This window comes from Triturus cristatus, chromosome 6, assembly GCF_964204655.1.
Source record: "Triturus cristatus chromosome 6, aTriCri1.1, whole genome shotgun sequence".
Taxonomy (NCBI): Eukaryota; Metazoa; Chordata; class Amphibia; order Caudata; family Salamandridae; genus Triturus; species Triturus cristatus.
The window spans coordinates 405670159-405691531 of record NC_140589.1 but is presented as its reverse complement, the minus strand read 5'-3'; the positions used below and the strand labels follow the sequence as shown (position 1 = coordinate 405691531).

The 21373-nt window shown below is 43.5% G+C and overlaps 1 protein-coding gene across 1 annotated transcript in view; it reads right to left on the bottom strand.

Annotated features, from left to right (window-relative positions):
• Positions 1–21373, bottom strand: part of MYOM2 (myomesin 2) — a 586141-nt gene that overhangs the window by 12916 nt on the left and 551852 nt on the right. Inside the window, exons 32-36 of the mRNA XM_085610818.1 lie at positions 15707–15812; positions 13499–13662; positions 12580–12616; positions 8317–8339; positions 8121–8176 (exon numbers count right to left, since the gene is read on the bottom strand). Of these exons, the coding sequence (XP_085466944.1) occupies positions 8121–8176; positions 8317–8339; positions 12580–12616; positions 13499–13662; positions 15707–15812 (386 nt within the window). The remainder of the gene's footprint in view (positions 1–8120; positions 8177–8316; positions 8340–12579; positions 12617–13498; positions 13663–15706; positions 15813–21373) is intronic.

Here is a 21373-nt window from a genome sequence, read left to right as displayed (position 1 = left end):
CGGGTGCACTGCGCATCATCGTGACTGGACCGACTCAACCGAGCCCTGTGAAGCGCTCGTGATCGAATAAGTTACCAAAGAAAAGAACAGTGCCTAATTATCATCTTGTGGCTTCCATTTCGCAACCGTTATTGATGGTCTTGTACATGCCTGCGTAACCAAGAAACTTTTATATAAAGCATCCGTATTTTTGATACAACTTACGCCTGGTGTCCATTTGTGGGGGATCGTTGTGGTTTACTGTGTGTGATCATAAATGCTTAACTGACTAGCGCCCTGAAGTTTAGCCCTGACTGCTCGCGCCACACTACCTATAGGGTGAGCAGGGGTTGTTCTGAAGGGGTAATTCTCTCGCCCTGAATAGAAGAAGGGACCACTGCTTGTCACAAGTACCTACCTGTGCCAACCAGAGGTTCCCCATTCTAACAGTGAGTAAAAAGTTCCAGGTGACCCGTGGCCTTAATAGAATATCTAACATATTTAACCATGGGATATTCATCCCTTTGTCCCGTAACAGGCAGTCCTGAATGATATCTCTTTTCAGTGCCGCCTCTGGGTCAGACCAGATCTTAATCCAGCAGCTAACCGGTTTTAATTTTATCCTGTCCTCGATGTGGGCAACACCCAGCTCTCATGTACAATAAAGCCCGGGGTACTTTGTGGCACTTTCAGTAGTCTTCTTAAAAGTTTATTCTCTTCGATATGGAGCGACTTTGTATCCACAAAGCCCCAGACCTCACTGCCGTAGGGAACTTTGGCAGAACATATTGAATTGTAGAGTATCAGGATCAGGTCAGGAGCCCAACGGCCCAGCCTATGTGCGTGATTCATAATTGCCCCCATGCTTCTGGTTAGTGAACAACATTTATCCTCCAGCAATGGTTTAAAAGTAAGCCTGGAGTCAACCAATATCCCTAGGTATGAGAAGGAATGAACTTTTTCAATACAGTGTGCCCCAATCGTGTATTTATATTTTTTTGGGGCGCCTTCCCTACCTCCATTATGTAGGATTTGGCTAGGTTTGCTGACAAATCCAGGCTCTCCATGAAGTGGATAAAACCGTCTAACAAAGTATGTAGGCCACGCGGGGTTCGGGCCAGAAGTACCGCATCATCTGCGTAGAGCAGAACCTGAACCTCCCTGTGACCTATATTAGGCGAGTCCACTCCCAGCCCCGCCAGTGCTTTCTCTAAGCCGTTAATGTAGAGGGTGAATAAAAAAGGTGCTAAAATACAGCCCTGTCTAACTCCCCTCGTACAGGGGAACTGATCTGTCAGACTGCCCTCCTCGTTGTACCTAACCTGTGCATGTGTATTCATGTGAAGGGATCTCAAAAAATTTGCTAGGCCCTGATCCACTCCCAGTCCCTCCATAAGTTCCCACAGTTTGTTCCTGTTCACCCGATCGAATGTGGCTGTGAGGTCCATGAACGCCAAGTACACAGTTCCTTGGCTCGCTATTGTGTACTTGGCGGTCAGGAGATACAGGTTGAGAAATTGGTCTGTTGTAGACCGGCCGACCCTGAAACCATATTGTGTGTCCGTTATGATCTTGTATTCTTCTGACCAATCTAATAGACGGTTAAGTATAACCCTGCCGAGAACTTTCACGGACACATCTATCAGGGAAATGGGCCTGTAACAGGACGGGCTCTCCCTGTTACCTTTTTTAAAGATTGGCACAATTATGGCTGTTGACCAAGATTCAGGCATGCCCGTGCACACTGCAGCGTTTATAACCCTAGTTAAAATCGGGGCCCACAACTCTGCATACGCTAAGAACAAGTCCGGGGGGGACGCCATCTGGACCCTGAGCTTTATTTCTGGTCAATCCTTCTATGCCGGCCTTAATCTCATTAAGAGAGAAAATTGTGTGTTCCCCCCTTCCTGGCCCTTCATTGGTCGCAAGGCAATCTCCCTGGGTGCTAAGATTATATAGACCTTTAAAGTGATCATGCCAGGACTCCGCCAGGATGTGGTTTACAATCTTGGGTTTATCCCTGTCTTGGAAGCAAGGGTCATTTATGATTTTCCAAAATGCTGTTATATTTTTAGTATCTACTGCTTCCCTCAGGTTCTCCCACGCCTGCTGTTGCATCAAAGATTTATGGCGCTTAACCGCATCTTTGTATAACCCTCGACACGCTTTAACCCTGGTTTTATCCCTCGGGCAGGATTTTAAAGCCATTTTCAGCTCTCTCAGAGCCTTAGAACAAGCCTGGTCGAACCACCCATGTTCCCTTGGTTCTTTTTTTCCAGACTTGATCCTGAGGAGTCTATCAATGTGCAGTGTTGCTCCTTCGTAGGCCTTAACCAGCTCGACCCCTGTCACTTCAAAATTCAGGCACCTCCCTATATGATGGTCTTTGGCTGCCATTAGTGCTTCATAAAAGGCATCAACGTCAATTTTGTACCATCTCAGCCTTCTGCCCTGATCAGTCACCATTAGCTCCCCTTTCGGACCTCTTTTGTCGAGGGTGTTGGTAGTGTTTGGGTCCCTCAGGACAATAACTAAGGGATTGTGGTCACTAAATGCACTAGATTGTATTTCGAACCCCAAAAGCTCCTGCTTCATTATGTGAGATACAGAAAATAAAATCAATGACTGAATCACAGCCTCTTCCTTTAAAAGTTGGGTTAATCCGCCCTTCATCAACTCCATTTATTAAATCCATGGTGTGTTGGAGATCATGCCTTTCCAGCACCTTATTGAGCTCTTTTCCCTCTGCAGTTTGTTCTAAATGGGTGCCCTCTTCCAATGGACAGGAGTTCCAGACACCCCGTGTATTTTTCGCATTTGGGCAAAGGTGACAGTTAAAATCACCTGCGAGCTCCCAGTCGTACTTGCATCCCTCTTGATCAGTCTCTCCCTCCAGCCTTTTGCCCAATTCTCTAAAATTTATGAGTGGTGACCCTGGAACTATAGCATTATAAAAGTTCTCAAATATTATGTTCTGGCTCCTCATACGTAGTTTTAGCCCTTGTACAACATTAGAGTTCCAGCTCAGGTCTACCCATGTCCCTTTCAGTTTTAAATCCGCATAGATCATCAGCCCACCCTTAGCTCTTCCTGACCGCTCTTTCCTTGCCGGGACAAAGAACATCTTAAAGCCTTCAAGAGCTAGCTGGTCTCTGTTCCATTCTCATGTCTCTTGTAAACATATGACCTGGAACTTTTTTATATAAGCCACCCATTCATAATTTTTTAGTTTTACTGACAGCCCCGCTATGTTCCATGATAAAACTTTTATAGTGCCTTGGGTCATGGTACTTATGCTCAGCAATGTCTGACAGCCGCGGGTATTCAAATGGGCTCCTATAGTCTGGCCTTTGTCCTCTTTAGGACAGCTAACCATATCGCTTTCCATGGGAACGGGTGTTTGTGTGCAATCTGGGGTTACTGGGAGGCCTCCGCTAGAATGTATGCATGGAGCAATCGCTTCGGCGAGGACGTCGCCGCGGCGAGAGCTCCGTTCATGTCAATCAATGTCTTCTAATCCCCGGCTATTTGCCAGAGGAGCAAAACAATTTTTTGTAAGAGACAAGGGCCCATTTCCAATCACCCCACTATACGTTTGCCTATAAAACTCTCTTCGGGAACTTGTCCATGGGTCCCTATAAAAGAAACCCAGTGGTAACATTTGGATGAATGGGTCATTCTCCCCCCTGAGGCCACCTCTGGGATAGGCAAGGAGGTCCTGTGTCTCCTTCAAAACACTTTCTGCTCCGGCCTATCCAGGACACCCTTCTTGCCATTAAGATTTGCCTATAGTGCTCCAATTTAAAATGTGTGTTTTTACTTAACCAATGTGCTGCCTTGTTGATTAACATCTGGGGTGTTTCTTCACAGATTTCAGTAGAAGCAGGAACCCCTGTCAGAACTATAGTATAAGGGCTCGCGGCAGGAAGAAGATCCATAACAGGCAAATTCGTCGTGCCCTTGACAAACTCGCTCCCTACTGGCTCATTCACTACAATTGCACCAGTCCCATCCCCTGGCCCCCTGAGCCCTCTTTCCTGTTGTCCCACTTTGTTGTGGTATCATATGCCCTTCCTCCCTAGTGGGCAGAACTCTCTCCTTCCTTCTGGTGTCTTCGTTTCTGCCAGTCCCCGGGTGTTCTGCTTGCGCACTACCTGAGTGGGTACTATTCCTCTCTCTCTGCGGTAGGTCCCCCTGTGGTACTCCTCCCGTGCCCTCACTACCTCGGGTGTCCATATCCTGAGCTGCTATGGGTCGGGGAGTGACTAATGTGGATGGGCCCGTCCACTGTGCTGCCAATCTGGCCATATTTTCTTCGAACGCGCTAATTTTCATGTAGAGGGGTGCTAGTTGGTTAGTGATTAAAAATGCCAATCTTAACCATAATGGTGAGTCCTCCTCATTGCCCAAATCCATCCCTCTGCATTTAGAACACTGCGAAAAGCCTGTGGCTTCTGGTGTCCCTTTGGACCTATCCTCCTTTGATGGTTCTTTCTTATTCACATTTCTGGTAGTCTTATTTCGTCCTCCCCCTCGCCCTCCACCTCGTGCGCTCTTGGCTGAGGCTGTGGGGACACTTACAGGCATGACATCTCTACTAGACATGTGTTGATCTAAGCGCGCACATTTGGATCATGTTACAACCTCTGCGGGTTCCATAGGTGGCAGTCCACAGGGCTCTGGTGCTTCTGCCCTCTCCGCCCCCTCTTCCCCCACTCCTTCCCCCTGGATGATGACGTAGATGCCAACATGGATTGGCCCGATTCTCCCTCCTCCCCTCCATTTATTACAATTACAGATGTCATTTCCTTGGTAGGTGACATAATTACTCCTGCCTCAACGCAGGCTTTCTCTGCCGATCTGTGGGAAGTAATAACAATGTCTACATTTTTTGGGGTAACAGCCTTCAGATTCTCTGTCTTTGCTAAACCCCCCATGGACAGTCTTTTCTGGGCTGTGTTAGAGTCCAAGGAAAGTCTTCTTTTGGCAGAACGAATTTCTTGATCCAAGGCCGATTCTGCCCTGATAAAGAAAGCATCCAGTGTCCCTTTTAGGCTCCCTCCCACATTGTCTGGTTTGATTCTCTCTTTAGTCATCGCGATTCGGGGGCCAAAATCCCAACAGGATCGGCCTTAAACTGCACAATAATAGATAACCAAGTCAACAACCCTCTGGATGTATAAGTTCAGCCGCAATGTACTGTTTGAGAAGAGGGCAAGTTGCGAATCAAAATAACCCAACTGATTTGAGTCACCAATTTTACTTCCTTTTGCGGGCATCCAATTTTCCTCACCTGCCTTCTGTAGCGGTGTGTAGTCACCAAAACGGAGTAATCATATATGTAGGTGGCGATGTTAGAGCCCTGGCCCAGCCCTACCTCCACCTGGCTACGGGAGACGCCGCAATGTTTGAAGCGCTTTAAGGTGACGATAGCGGTGTGCGCTGCCCAGGGGACGATGGTCAATTCAGTCCCTAATGACCGTATCAGCCTCGGCAATGGTACGGCGAGAGAACCGGGTGAGTCCGCCAGCGTTCAAAACCCCAACAGCAGATTGGTCCGGCAGCGTTCAACACCCCAACAGCAGATTGGCAAAAGATCAGCCCGCCAATGTAAAACAATGCGCCCCATGGTGAACCCGGTGAACCCGGTGAACACTACAAGGTGAGTGAGATAAAGTCTTACTTTTCAATCAGTCTTAGACTCACCGGTAATGCCACCCTCCTATCTCTCTCCTACCGTAGTCCACACTTGATTTCCTTGGGTTTCAATACTTGAAAAATTCTCATGAAGTACTTTCCCGTATTTTCACAGCCCAGCCTGCTTGTTAGAGCGTCACCGTTGCACTTTTCTGTACTTCGCCGCACTTATCTGCCTCTCTGCCTGCGAAGCACAAAGCACCGGAACCTTCACTCTGCAACTGCCGTCAGGCTGTAAAGACGAGGAAAGACGAAACCTCTACGAAACCTCTACACTCGGCGCAGTCCTCAGCGGTCAGCTGTGGGGGATATGAGGAACCGGAGCCGTCTTTCAAACCCTGCACCCTCGCCAGTACCAGAGAGTACCGTTCCGTGAAAGACCGTGAAGCTTCTGAGTCAAGTGTTGCCTGCTGTTACACTAAAGGACTCTGTTCCAGACTGTATAGTGCCAGCTTACGAGAGGCATATGCCACCTCCCTCCTTCACCGCACACGGTCAGGCATCTGCATGGAATAAAGAGATCTGCCACCCTTGAGCACTCATGCTTGGGTTTTGCAGTTAAGTGTAGTGATTATGATTGGGTAGAGAGAACTGGGACGGCATGACCGTATATCTATCTCAGGGAAAGGTCTAAGATCACACAATCACCAGGACAGAGAGTAGAAGCAGGACAGAGAGTACATCAAGACAGGGACCTTACACTGAAACAAGAAATGCACCAACTCCGGAACAGAGAATAGAATGACACCTAGGGCGGTCATTACGATGTCAGGCGGAATCACTTCCACCTGACATCGCATCAGTCATGGGACTAACCAACACCCGGACTGCCTCATTCGGATACGACCGAACACTGTTCGGTCGTATTACTACAATTTACTATGGCAGCATGCATTCCGGCAGTAAACCAGCCGTAATGCATGCTCCCATAGTGAAATGATGGGTGTGGTTCATCCCTGCACCCAGTGGCAGGCACCACAAGGTGAGGGGATCAGCAAAGGGGCAGGCCTTAATGCCGAGGCCGTGCTCCCAAGGGGTCACCTGGGGGAACCCCAAAGACGCTTTCCGGCATGCCTGGCATGAAAACCATGTTGGAAACCGTCCTCATAATCTCAAGGCCACAGAGGGCCACCCTTGAGACTTCAGGGCAGATTCCGACTGGTGGACGGGCTCTCGAGCCCGTCAGAAGCCAGCCGGAATGACCGGCTGCTTTACTTTCGAAGTGCCTCCATCATAATGAGGTGTCAGTAATGAAACCGAACAACGCATTACGTTGCTGCTGTAAAGGCTCCGACCACAAGTCGGAGCCTTTACGAGCTGCATTGTATTCGGCCCCTATGTCAGGATATGCACTGACAGTTGGACAGAGAGACAAATGCACTCTTACATTGAGACAGATACTGGCACAGGGAAACAGTAAAACTGCAAGCGAAAATTTATATGTCATCGGGGAAAATGCACACAAAGTTTTTAAAAGTCAGTGATCGGAAACCCAATAAAGATCACATTTTTCAATTTACACCATTCGCTGTGCACTGTGAGGACTGGTTAGTACAGACCTTGCGAAATATGAGACAAGTAATAGAGCTCAGTGGGTTCAGCACTTGATGCAAAACCGTTACATTCTGGACTGATATGCAACATATATATTCTTTTCTAGACCAGACACCTCATTACATTGGAGGAGGGTAAAAATAAAAACACATATTTGACTTTAGTTGTGAGCGAGTTGCAATCATTCCACACTCTGAATCTGGAACCCTAAACCTAAAGGCTTTGGAAAAGTCTAGCGGATAATTAACATCTGCTTTCAATATGTGCTCTGCAGTCATCTACATCTAGGCAAGGGGGATTTTCCAGCATTGTAATTTGCAAGAGAACAATCTCACTTCTGCTGTGGCCTATGCATCCAGCCAGAAAGTCAAAAACATTACCTTATGGTAGATAGATTTCTTCTGTATGGCTTGGAAATGCTCAATATTCCAGACACTTTGGCAGAATGTTTTCTAGACACTATCATTGGTGATAGGGTGTCTCTGGAACACCTACTAAAGCTATTACCCCTAGGGGTGAAGGAGGATCTTCAGGAGTCGAGGGAGTAAAGTGCATTGGTAGGCTTGGGAGACACTACTAAATATTGAGGAGTGAAGCATGTCCCTCTGACAGAGAAATGAGAGGTATGGGCAGATGTTCTAACTTATGGAAATATTCTATTATGGCTGTTCACACAAACACAAAAAAGATAAAGGGTCAGTGGGGTGATTACTTTTTTATAGCCACTGCATGAAAGGCTGAGATGTATCCAGAGTTCTGGTTTGAGGGCTGGGGTCGATAAAGTTGAAGACTGGGATTGTGTTTCCTTTTATGAATAGTGATATGTGGATGTGTCATGTTTCTACCATATGCGTAAAAATCAATAAACGTGTTTATAAAGATTTCCTTACCTTTCCATCCATTATTGTTACCACATCAGGTAATCCGCCAATAACTTTGCCACGATCTAAAAAAATGAGCAGATCAAGGATAAAAGGAAAATTAACAAAAACCTGTTCGAAATCATCTATATTTTTTCAAATAAATGTGGACAAGTGTGGGACAAAAACAAATAAAAAAAAATCTCCAAAAGGGCAGAATACTTACTCTTCTCAGCAAACGCAGCTTGCCTGGAAGTTAAAAAAAATAAAAAAAATTACATGACAGTTAAGGTCTTGAAACGATGTGACATTCCAAAACAGCACCAGACCATAAAATAACGAGCATTGGTAAAGCCAATAGGTCCCAGCTTTAAAAAGCTGTGCTATTGGCTTTCATTAATGTTCTGTGAGCGTGCCCACGGAAGGGCCTCGAAAAAAAACACAAGGAAGAGAGTAAGAAAACCCACCCAATAAAGCTCTCTGTAGCCAAAACCGAAAATGGGATCAGAAAGCTCTGGTTACTTTTTCATTCACTAATAGAGGTTTCATAAAGTACTACAGTGCATTTCCCACTGAGTAACAACCTTTTAATTTATTTTTCATTTACGCTGCCCATCATGTTTTCTGTAGATACCTGATGGTAAAAGACCTCAAAAACGTGCAGAGGGCCTCATTTATGAAAATTGCTGCGTCGCTGCGACAAAACAGCGATGCAAAAGTTTTCACTGCGCCCTCCTTGTGACAATGTATGTGCAGCATTTAGTGTACGTCGCACCTGCATGGCTTTGTATGGCCTCTTAGATATGGAGTATGACATAGCAGCACAAGTCACTGCTTTGAAATACTCTGCGTCAAGGAGGTGTTCCATGAGCTTTGTGTGGGGTTCCCATGCAACACTCATAGATTTTGATGCTGCCCAATATTTACAAAATCATGTAAACCTGGGGAGCTTAAAAACAGATGCCTCCCCAGTGGAGGTGTAACGTGGAGAGATGTTTTAATTTCTCCTAGTTCTTTCCTCTTTCCATGTGTGCCGCATTCTGCATCTCACATAGAAAGGGAAAAACACCTCTTTAGATTGTTTTTGTGAAGGAAGGTGCCCCTTCCTGTACAAAAACAATCCTGCCTGTGTTGGTGCTAGGCAGCAATTTGTGCACCAACACAAGGGAAAAGGACAGGAATGCACCATATTTCATAAATACGTCAATTCCTCAAAAATTAGGCCAGTTGTTTATAGCTACACCTTTGACTACACCCCCATGCTCACTGACCTTTGGTTTGCTAAACACTGTTTAACATTATTTTCCCACAATAAAAATTATTTGCTGTAGGAATTGGGGGCGTTTATAGTTGTCGATAGTTGTCGATGATGAAGAGTACAAGGTTCTAAAATATTTTGTCAGAAGGGGGTCCTTAAGCCTAAAAAGGTTTGACAAGGGGGTCTTGACATCAAAAAGTTTGAAGACCTCTGCTTTAGGGGCATGGGTCGCCAAAGAAGGCAGTTGAAATGCGTTCACTTTGTACAGATGCTTTGCTAACATTATCATGTTCTTCATATTGAAAAAGCAATTAGCAAAACAGGTAAATCAGTGAGAAAAGAATGGAGCAGAGTGCGCTACAAACGCAGACTTCAGAGGCCACCGCTCGCTTTTATAACTCCACAAATTGTAGGGATTTGCAAAACGGAAATTTGATCTCACACAATGGAGGCTGTTCTACATATACTGTTTGTCTCTCGTAAAATGGGAGGGGTGCGAATGACCTGGAACTAATGCATTCTTCTAGAGAGATGTAGTGGCAAAACCTTTACTAATATCCACCCTTTCAAGGTTTCATTCCTTCCTCTCTGAGGACGCTGTCAGCTGCTGGGTAGATACCTGTCTCCCTGCACCTATCTGGACTCTTTCTTGCACTTCAACTGTAAGGTAAAGCACTTTGCGATTTTAGATTACACCATTTTATCCATTTGAACCACTTCGTACAATAAAGGAATACAGTAAACATATTAAGAAGCAAAAGCAAAATTAACAAAATACAGTAGGTTGTAGAAAACTCCTAAAAAGTCTGTCTCGTCAGTTCAATTCCCACCAAGGAAAGGATTGAATTAATTCTGAAGATCAATTTAGCATCAGCATTTTTGGATAATTTAGATAGGGCTGGTGTTCTGTTGTACCACTTGCACTGCCTATCAAGGGAAATACGATATTTGCACTATATAAATGTTCTCAAAAATACATTTGGCAAAAGTCCGTCTGAGTAACCGCGGGAACAAATAGTGGTGTGCAATTTCATTGGAGCTGGAGCAGTCTAAGTAGTTCAGCGGTTTCAACGTTAAATTGCACTAGCACTGGTGCCATCAGTTGCAACACTGAAAGGCCACACCTGTTTTCTTGCCATAGACATGTGTCCCTACAACACTTCCACAGACATTTGTAAATAATGATGGAATACACAGTCATGGCTGCTGCCTGGCAGCCGCAGTGGGGCGGGTAGGGGGGAGGGGATTGGATTTTTTGAAAACACACTTACCTCCCGGCCAGCCAGCCGGCTAGCCACCCGCCACCACCTCTCCTTTGTCCTCTTCCTGGCTTCTTGGGAGAAACAGGAAGCAGGAAGCATCACGGCTTTCACACTCCCAGCAGCCAATCACGACAGTGCAATTCAGCGTTTTGATTGGTCTGAACGCTATGACACGGCACTCAGCCAAGGGCTGGAGGGGTGAGCATGTTCTCCATGCAGGCTGTAATGCAGCCTGCATGGAGAACAGGGAAAGTGTGCATTACTGTTTAGGGCTGCCTGAGAGTCCGGCCAAACAGTCATTGCACACTTAGTAGTCTTCTACCACTCCTCCCCTGCAATCCGCCCCGTCCCCTCACACATGCTGTCGCAGCAGGAGGACACAATAAAATGATAATACAATAACTTTATTATCATTTTATTTTTTCCTTTATTTTGCAGCTTCATGGCAGTGGGGTGACACTTCTCCGTCTTAGCGGAGAAGCTGCTACTGTGAATACTAGAAAAAGTATTCAGTTATGTGATAACAACTTCCTTTGATGACACAAACTGCCTGGTGACTGCAAAACCCTTTCGTTTCTTTTCTGAAGACTTTTGTAAAAAAAAAAATAAGAAGAAGAACTTCATTCAACTAGGGCTGCTCAAATTGCGACCAACTGGCCAACTTCCATCACAATTAATAATTTATACCGCCTGACCAATGAATGTATTATGCAGGAGCACCTCATTGCAAAGATCACACAAAGCCCAAAGGTACCTAGACATTTATATTTTAGTGCTTGTTTGGATGAAGGTGACCTTTATCTGCCAGCTTCAAAGTACATCAGAAGCACTAGAGGGCTGTGCATTATTTGCTCCAAATGGGCATCAGTAGTAACTTCTCTGTCTCAAGTTAAACATATGTACATGTCATCAAGATGGCAGAATCTCGCAATACTTATAACCCCTTTCATTCACTTTCTTTCTTATTAGGCTTCGGGTGATAGTATGAAGAACAGCGAGCACCGCTCCAACGGTACTCCAGATGCATTAAGACACCTGTCAGTCTGAAAAAATGACACATGACAATGGCTTGTCAATAGCGTCTCATAAGGGTCAGAAAAGTCAATGATAATTCTAGGGACATGATTCACAAAGGTAAATTTACACTTTTGTGCAAGCTTAGGATTGTTTGCTAATCACAAGCTTATTTTATGGGCAGTATCTATACGAGTGCGGAGTCTCCTGACATAAAAGGATAGGACAGGCCTATCTTTTTATATGTGGATACTCAGCACTTATAAACATATAACTTGTAAAATTAATTTGTAAATAGTAAACAATCATAAAAGTACACAAAAGTGTAAGTTTACCTTTATGAAACAGGTCCTAGGTTTTTAGCAGCGGGTGGGGGTAAGACATGCAAGGAGCAAGGGCATCAGAAAAGTAGAAAGGGGTTGGGGAGAAACATGGAGAGCAAAGAAATGAGCTGGGAAGGGAGAGGGTAGGATGGCATGAAGCAACATAGTGTGTGACCAGTTGAGCAGGGAGGTGATAGGGGTGCCTGGAAGAATTTGGGGATGAGGTGTCCTTGGTGAGAATGGGGACTCAACACAGAAAGAAGTTATGGGGTGGAGTAATTTGAAGGAAGGAAGCAGCAGTAGAGAGCAAGAACACACATGTACTCCCATAAAGAGCTTAGAAGAAAAAGAAAAAAGTAGTTCCCTGACTGCATGCAACATCAGCAATGGAAAAATAGTCAACCAATCAAAACAGTGTAATGACAACATGCTCCAGGGTGGGACCTACATATGAATAGGGTGGAAAGCCATTGGATCAGATAAAGCAAACAACAAAGACATCCAATCATGAGCAAGCAGCTGATCCAAAGCCCATTTCACATGTAGCAGAAGAAATTGGTCTGGCTAGCGGAAGAAATTGGTCTGGCCAAGACAAAGCTAAAGCTGCATGTAGATGAGACATACAAACTTACTTAAGTTTCTGAAACTCTGCCAACGCTTCAGTGAAAGCTGTGAAGAAAGTGAACAAAGGCAAAAATAAGACTGTGCAAATTAATAGAATGGCTCCTATACAGTTGTATATCTTGACTAGTGATCCAAAGAGCGATGTGCAGTCCTTAAATCCTTGAAAATGTGAATACCTTGATGACATACCTAAATATGATGTATTAGCATGGAATAAAATGGCATGCATTGGATTTACAATAAGAGTGAATGCACCATGCCCAAAGTATTTACCCTCTATATGAGTATTGTCAATATAAAAATAATGGGCCTTCTAAACAAAAAGAACATTGATGAAAATAATGCTGTAGTGAAATGTTGGCTGGTAAAATGAAAGGTTGGCAGAAACACTATATAAGTGGAACGTTGTGTTAAACAGTAATCATTTGTTTTTATATAGCAGTCCATACAGCGGTTTTGCCATCAACAACCACTGCAAATAGGATATATTGACCAATATTCTGGGCACCTGTCTGAGTTGGACTTGCTAGGATTGGAAATCAGTCCTTTCAGGTCACAGAAGTTGTCATAGGTGAGTGCTCACTATTTTGCCAGCTTAATAAACGTATCATGGTCAGGATAAGAAAACAAAATATTGCCAATTGACATTTTTTTTTACTATATAGTACAAATCCTTTATTTCTTACTCGACAAAACATACTAGAAATAAGTTCACTTTCATCGTTGAATCAAAAGCATACGACAACGTAGCGTGATTACTAATAACAGCATTACCAAAAACAATCGAGTAAAGTCATAGTCGTATAATAGTTTAAAAAAATAGTATTTTGTGCAGAATTATTGAATAACTACAGATTGGTATCATAGGGAAAGATGCTTCTGAATCATGCAAGCGTCACATCTGACCGTCAATGACTAGTAACCTACCTTGACCAGCTAAATCAATGACACGTTTGTGCGACGTCTTTGCATCGAAAACCTCAAACGTGTACTTCCCCTTGTCTCTTTCAGTTGGCTCACTTATTTGCAGCCAAGCATACTCATCAGTACCCCCGATTCTCAACCTGTCGCTCGAAGATATCTTTGACTCCCTGGGTGGATAAAAAAAATCTAAGGAAGGTTTGCAAAACTCATAGCTGAAAACATAATTGATTATAAACTAGTATTGAGAGGTGGTGGTAATTTTACCAAGTATGAATTGCAAATAAGCCTGTTGAGAAGCAACACAATTCATTGAGCAACAAGCTGAACATTGTTACGATTCAGAATACATTAGTTCGAAACAAACTTCATAGAACTCATATTTCAATGCACCGCCAGGGAAAATGTGGGCCATATACATTTTATTCTATTCTTCATAGTAATTAAATTCTATCTATGTAACCAGGTCGGCATTGCTGCTTGCAGTGAGCCAAGGAGCCCCAATTTGAACACCAGGAGAGCACGTTTGAGGCCATAAAGATAAGAGAATACAGGAATACATAATTTTACGAGATAACATATTAGGTGAAAATGTGTCATAAATCAAATTGTTGCAGATCATTTTCTCAGTGACAACAAATATTGTAGTCTCCACATTCTCTATGCGAATGTGATACATTTAGGCCACTGGATCATGGTCTTAGGATGCCGCGCTAGAGATGTTGACTGAGTGGGGTGAAGTACCTATCAGTAAGTTATTTGTTTGCAAAACGTTATGAACTACACAGAAATATGAAATGGCTTTGCACTTTGCATGTCACTGGAAAGTCCCTTTCAGAAGGCGATGATTCATTAGATCATTTAATTTTAACTTTGGAAAACCACGAGCTCGCAGGTCTGTTCAGATGTTTAATCCTATGGTGTCTTCCTGCTGTGCAAACCATTCACATATTGCAAACCAACAACCATGTGCTCAGAAAATCTGTTGAGGCTTGCACTGGGATCACCAATTGCAGCATTCTAAAAGTGGGCCAGGGGGAACTGTGTATACCTTGCATAAAGTGGGTCTTTACAAGTTCAAAACGGACCCAATTTGCAAACATGGGTCTCTTACTAGCTGTCTGATATACTAATAGGGGGTACTTTTATTTCGGTGCCCGGGACTTTTCTGACCCAGTCCGATTTTTCCCATGCACCATCGAGGATGTTTACCTGAGCTTCGTCTCAATTCACATAATATTCATCACATGAAATGCTGGTAGTTATGAGAGATTACTCCAGCGTAAATTAAATGTTGCCTGTGCTTGCCCAACAGCTGTAGGAACTAATCACAGAGACTCGTGCAAGGCAGGGGTCCCTTAGCCTGTATCAGAAGAAGATTCTGAAAACACATTTGAGGTAATGCTAGTGATCCAACGTAAGATTTAAAAGGTCCCAGATAATGAGCAAAGTTAGCTCTTTAAATGTCCTACAGCTCTTCAAAGAGCTTCTTGTAAGGTGTTGACTATATAACGATATCACCAGCAAATAGCAGTAATCAGTGTCATACACATGGAAAGAGAATATGGCATTATGTAACTGGCCTTAAACATCAATCATGGATTTCGTCCTGGGAAACAGAAGCTCAGCATGCAGCATGAAAACTCCTAGTATTGTAGGTCTCCCACTTCGTCTCTTCCAACTTAGAATTTTCGCCTGATTTGTAACAAAGAGATTTAGGAGGGTGGTTGAGGCGACACTGGCACAAAGGCCAACCAGAATATATGCTCAAGGAAGCAGACTTTTCCATAACCCAGAGTCCTTGAACCAACTGGTGAAAATGGGAGGAAAAATACAGTCAGCTGCCAACACCACTAGAGGTAGGATACACTTGTAGGGAACAAGTAAGTATGGGAAGTCTAAAGTTCCCTAGAAGCGATCATAAAGGGCTGTGCACTGCTTAATGTTGACCCTTGCCATATATGTTGTTAATCCACAATAGAAACGGATGACTAGCTGACCTTATTTTAGTAACACTGGCTTACTCTTTCTTTCTTTGTTAAATCATCTAAACAGATTACTGTCACATTGCATGACGTTTGAAGCACGAACCAAAATAGTAGCATTTCCCAGACTACTGCACAGGAAAGATTAACTCAGTAGGTTATGATTTAATCACTACTGGTGCCATATTTGGCGATTTAAGGTGACAACGGTATTATAAAAGATACATACTTCTGATACCACTGAACCTTCATTTCCTCTGAAAAGTATTTCATGAAGCAATGCAATCTAATGCCTTCTGCTGTGCACACAATCTTCAGCTCAGATGCAGATGACCCTGCACGTGTTGGAAAAAAGGTAAAGAAATAGTAAATAATATGTTTAGTTTATGCCCAGCTTTTGATTCAGATCGGAAGCAATTATGTGAACATTCATAAACATGATTGAAGGACAATAAGATATAAATAAGTTCCTTATTTCGTTTGATACTAAGTAAAAACATTTGCATTGCTAAATTTCAGAGAAATCCAAACTTTTCTTTGCGTTTTTCTTTATGGCAAAGCCGATACGAAGAAACATTATCAATGTCTTATTCAACATTTATCTCCATTATCGTTACCTTTTAACTGGACAATACAATTTTTTAAAAGAAGAATGCTATCTCACCATTACTCTAAACATTTTCAAATTAGCAACAATGCACTAACATAAGCCTCTGCAGCCCATGCGGTACATGGGGGATCCCACCGTTCAGGACCCCACAACCCCTCAGGGGATCCCATTCAAGCCAAGGTCAATGAATATATGTGCGATGTGGGAGACTCAGGGGCCTCGCATCACATTCTGCAAGAGGATCCCATCATTTTGCATTACACCATTGATTGACAAAGAAAGCAATGCTAAAAATTGAGCAGGACTGTCATCTCAGAGGCAGTAATTTCTTCTAAGGAGCAGGTTCGGTTTTTAAACTGTAGTTCGGGACAGCATTTCCAGAGTGCATTCACTGTAATTTTAGGGAAAGTATCCTGCAAGCTGACCCACTCTTTAGCACTTGTTATGAGCCCAGTACATCAAAATATAAAACTTTCATGTCACTTCAATATTATCTAAGGCAGGGATATTCAAACTTTTCTAAAATGAGAGCTATTCTGATCAATGAAAATAGTCAATCAATCAATCAATCAATCAGGTGTTGATAAAGCGCAGCTACTCACCCGAGAGGGTCTCAAGGCGCCGGTGGTGGCTTGTGAGGGTGCGGCTCAGTTGAGTGCTGATGTCATCCAAAGAGCCAGGTCTCGGGGTCCTTCCTGAACTGGAGCAGTGTGGGGACTTGCCGAAGGTGGAGGGGAAGGTCATTCCAGGCCTTGGCTGCGAGGTAGGAGAAGGAATTTCCTCCTGTTCTGCTTTTGTAGGTGCGTGGGATGGTGACCAGAGAGAGGTCAGTTGATTGGAGGTGTCTATAGGGTGCGTGGAAGGAGAGACGCTTGCTTAGGTATGCTGATCCGATGTTGCGGAGGGCCTTGTAAGCCTGAGTGAGGAGCTTGAATGTTATTCTTCTTTCGATGGGGAGCCCGTGGAGACTGCAAAGGTGTTGGGTGATGTGGTTGTGACGGGGATGTCCAGGATCAAGCTGGCTGTGGCGTTTTGGACGGTCTGGAGTTTGCAAAGTAGAGAGCATTTCCGTAGTCCAGTCTGCTACTGTGGGCGTGCATGACCATTTTCCTGGATTAAGGTGGGATCCATCTGAAGGTCTTTCATAGTATACGGAGGGTGTTGAAGCAGGCCGAGGACACAGCATTGATCTGGCGGTTCATTGTGAGTGATGACTCTAGTATGATGCTGAGCTTACCGGCATGGTCCGTGAAGGCGTGGGGATGTTCAGAGGGCGGGGGGCCACCAGGTGTCATCCCATGGGGATGGGGTGGAGCTAAGGATGAGGACTTCTGTTTTCTCCTAGTTGAGTTTCAGGCAGCTCTTCTTCATCCAGGTGGCAATGGCTTTCATCCATACTTGAAAGTTGTGCCTGGTGATGTTGGGTTCTTTGGTGAGGGAGACGATGAGCTGGGTGTCGTCGGCAAAGGAGACGATGTTGCGTCTGTGGTTTCTGAGGATGGCTGTGCGGAAACGCCATGTAGATTTTTAAGGGGGTGGGGATGAGGGAGGATCCCTGGGTCACTCTGCATCTGGTCTCTGTTGGTTCCAAGAGATAGGGTGGGAGTCTGACTCACTGAGCTCTGCATGTGAGGAATGAGCATATCCAGCCGAGGGCCTTTCTGCGGATATTGGCATTGTTGAGTCTGGTGCCTAGTGTGTGGGGGGACATGGTGTTGAAGGTGGCTGAGAGGTCCAGGAGGATGAGGGCTGCCATTTGGCCCTGGTCAAGGAGGGAGTGGTTGTCATCGGTGGCAGCGAGGATGGCGGTGTCTGTGCTGTGTGGAGATGTCTAGGACGTTGTTGGCTTTGATGAAGTTTGCAAGCTTGGTGTTTTGGTGTTGATGGCCTTTTCTATGACCTTGACTGTGAAAGGAAGCAGGGAGGTGGGCCTGAATTTCTTGAGGTTCTTCGGGTCTGCGGCAGGTTTCTTCAGGAGGGGGTTGACTTTGGCGTGTTTCCAGTCATCAGGGAATGTGGCGGTTTTGAGTGAGCACTTGATCGGCCAGCATAGTTCAGGTGCAATGGCTGTGGCGGCTCTGTGAAAGATCTATGGTAGGCAAGGGTCAGAGGGAGCTCCTGAGTGGATGCTCTTCATGGTCTTTATGGTGTCTTCAGTCATGAGTAATAGTCCCATTCTACTCATTAATATGCCATTTTCTGCAGCAGTGACCACACCAGATAGAATCACAGTAGTGACCACGCAGATGTAGGTCACAATATTGAGTGATAAAATACCGTCAGCCAAACTTTGTATCGAGAATACTGATTACATAATATCCTGAAGGTACTTAGACCTAGATAAGTATAGATTTACTGTTCTTAGCTAAATTTTTACGTATCTCGAACAGATACATGATAGATTACGTAAGGGATAAAGTACCCCCTCTTGTACATTATAAGAATATTGCAAGTCACCGAGGAGTTCCATAACCATATTGAGAAACAAAGCAGAACACCAAGTTCCTTTATCAGGCGGGGGACTCTGACGTGACTTGTAATATCCTTATCATGTACGGCAGGGGTGCTTTATCCAATATGATAAATGGCCACAACATCATCATTTCCACAAACCACTTAAAACTTTGGTGTGTAACATGTTTGCAAACATGAAAAATAGAAATAGAATTGCTAGTGCAAAACAAAACACATCACAAACCTGTTAGATATTTGTTGAAAAAAGATATTAGAAACAGTTCAGTACAAGTCAGTTTAAAAAAAAGCTAAAGTAGTTTGGAATGTGTAGAAACATTCAGAAAGATTCTAACTTTTCCATAATTATCTAAGGAATCTCAAACATACACATGTTCTTTCTGCTTGTCAGTACAAGCTAGAAAAATAGAGCAGAAGAAAGAAAAGAAAATTATTTTCATTGCTTTAAACAGCTGCTCTGTGACCTGCCTGCCTTTCACCTCGAATGCGAATGCTGGCTCTTTGTGCAGGCATTGTGACCTCAAAACACGACTATAATAACTTATTACATTTGAGTTCAGACATCTTTTCTTTATAATCGGCAACTGGGTGCGTAACAAGTCACCAATTATAAAGAAATTAGTTATGGGCAGTTATACAGGGATTGCAGATTCCCATGTATTACAGAGATTTATCTTCAAGGTATATACCTGTGGATTTAAGAATGCAAATATAACTGTACTAATCTATATATGTGATGATGTGGTTGTTGATATTCTAGATACACTACTTTGGGAGAATGGTATTTAAAAATCAATATTGGTAGAGAACACTGACCAGCCCAATGCATATGACGGGTATACCAACAGTAATGCCTGGAAAAGCTTCATCAATATACACTGCCTCCACATGACTAGTGAAAAAACAATCATATCAACAGGTGTTTTGTGTTTTCATTCATTTTATTTCCAAGCACAAGCATATCACTTTCCCAAATACACCTTTTTCTTTAAACTATTCACTTTTCATTTTGGGTAAAAACACTCAAAAAACATCCTTGGTTTTTCACACATACTGTATAGTTGATAAACTGGGCCTTGCAATGTGACAAATCTCCATGTGACTTAGCAAAATTGAGAGTGGAGAAAGGAGGTCATGTTACAAGTCCCACAGTCTGTCACAGTGTGTGTTCCCACATTGTCTAGGCTGGCTGCCACTATAAGTTTACTGAGATGTGTAGTGCTCCCTTATTCAATGTGGCTAGACCCTCTGAATTACATACTGTGCTGGACAACCATTCTGGGGGCTACTTCCAGGATACTGGTGAGGTACCATTGGAGACCCCTGATCTAAGGCATCTAGCTATGAAAAGTTCTTCAGTAAGAATCCAATGCCCATAGTATGCCTGCATTCACAGATTTCTAAAGAAGACAGTTGCACAGACAGGCACAATGCAGGCTTACAGTTTGTATAAGCTGGAGCTTTCTCAATCACATATTTTGAACATTTTCTTAGCGTTCTCATTTCACATCAGTACTTGCAAACTTGAGTTCTTTTTTCCCTCTAACAGCATCCACCTATCATATAAAACCTCTCCTTTGAAATAGTTTAGTTCCTGTTTTTTAATTCATTGTCACATGTCATGCACTGCCTTAAAGTCTACCATCTTTTCACATCGATTTATTGTACAATGCAGAGTTATAGATATCAAGCTCCTTTTTACTATCAGGGCCTTGGTTGCTTTCACCAGTTTTAAAATTTAAATTCTGGACCACACGACACTGCTATGTTTGGGAATGACTGATTTTTTGGACTATTCCAATAAAACATTAGCCTCATCAATAATATCTTCCCATTAATTACTGTTGGTATTTTTGTTGTCCAGTCATTTTACGAGTACAGATAATTGGATGGATGACAGTCTGTGCTGTATTTACGTAGTGCTTGAAATGGATAAAAGCCTCTCTAGTTACCGGTGTCAGTATACTTAACCGAAAAACAAACAAGTAATGTCCAGCCAGACCTCTGTGAAGAGAACTGCAAGTTTGCAATTGTTTTCTGAAACGTTTGAAGTGAATCTGAATCAGTTTGGTGGTGGAAAGTTATTTTCAAAGCCACAGCCTCTTTACTACAAAACTACACCTAAAGTAGATCTCTACATGCCTTTTGAGTCTTCTGATCTAACTTACCCATCAGACATATTTCAAAGTGATATAGGCGTAGGCACCAGGATGGTGCAAAAAATTCAGAGATTAACTAACCAGAAGTAGCTAAAATAAAAAGACCTTGTATTTCTATGGAAGCCACTGGAGGTAGTGGAAAATCCTGAAAAAATAGTCTTTCTTTTTCAGTCCCAAAATTATTAAACAACCATATATTGGGAAGAGAAACATTTCTAGTAGTCTTAAAGTGAAGTGAATTCTCTGAAGTGAGGTGAATTTTCTTAATTCAGGATTACAGGTACACTGTGATTGGAAGGTCAGAGGAGATATTGGCTGTGAAAGTAGAAACATAGCTGTACAAAGAGCTGGCTTATCCTGTATCACAATGGCAATGACAAGTGAGGTTAGTTGCATTTCCTTGACACTGGCGTAAAAGTAAGAAGGACAAAAACCTGTGTTGCTAGAATGGCAAACTCTGCTTACTATACAGCTGAAAATTATGAAGATTGAAGTCTCATGTGAGAGTTCAAGTTGCTAGATTAACAAAGAGAATACGTCCTTGGTGGCTTCACTTTACGCACTTCAAGCCAAGTTAGAGGGAGTGAAGGAGAGAGAGGTAGAGAAATGTGGGAGGGACTAGACACGAGTGGTCAGAATTGTAGAGTTGGAGAGA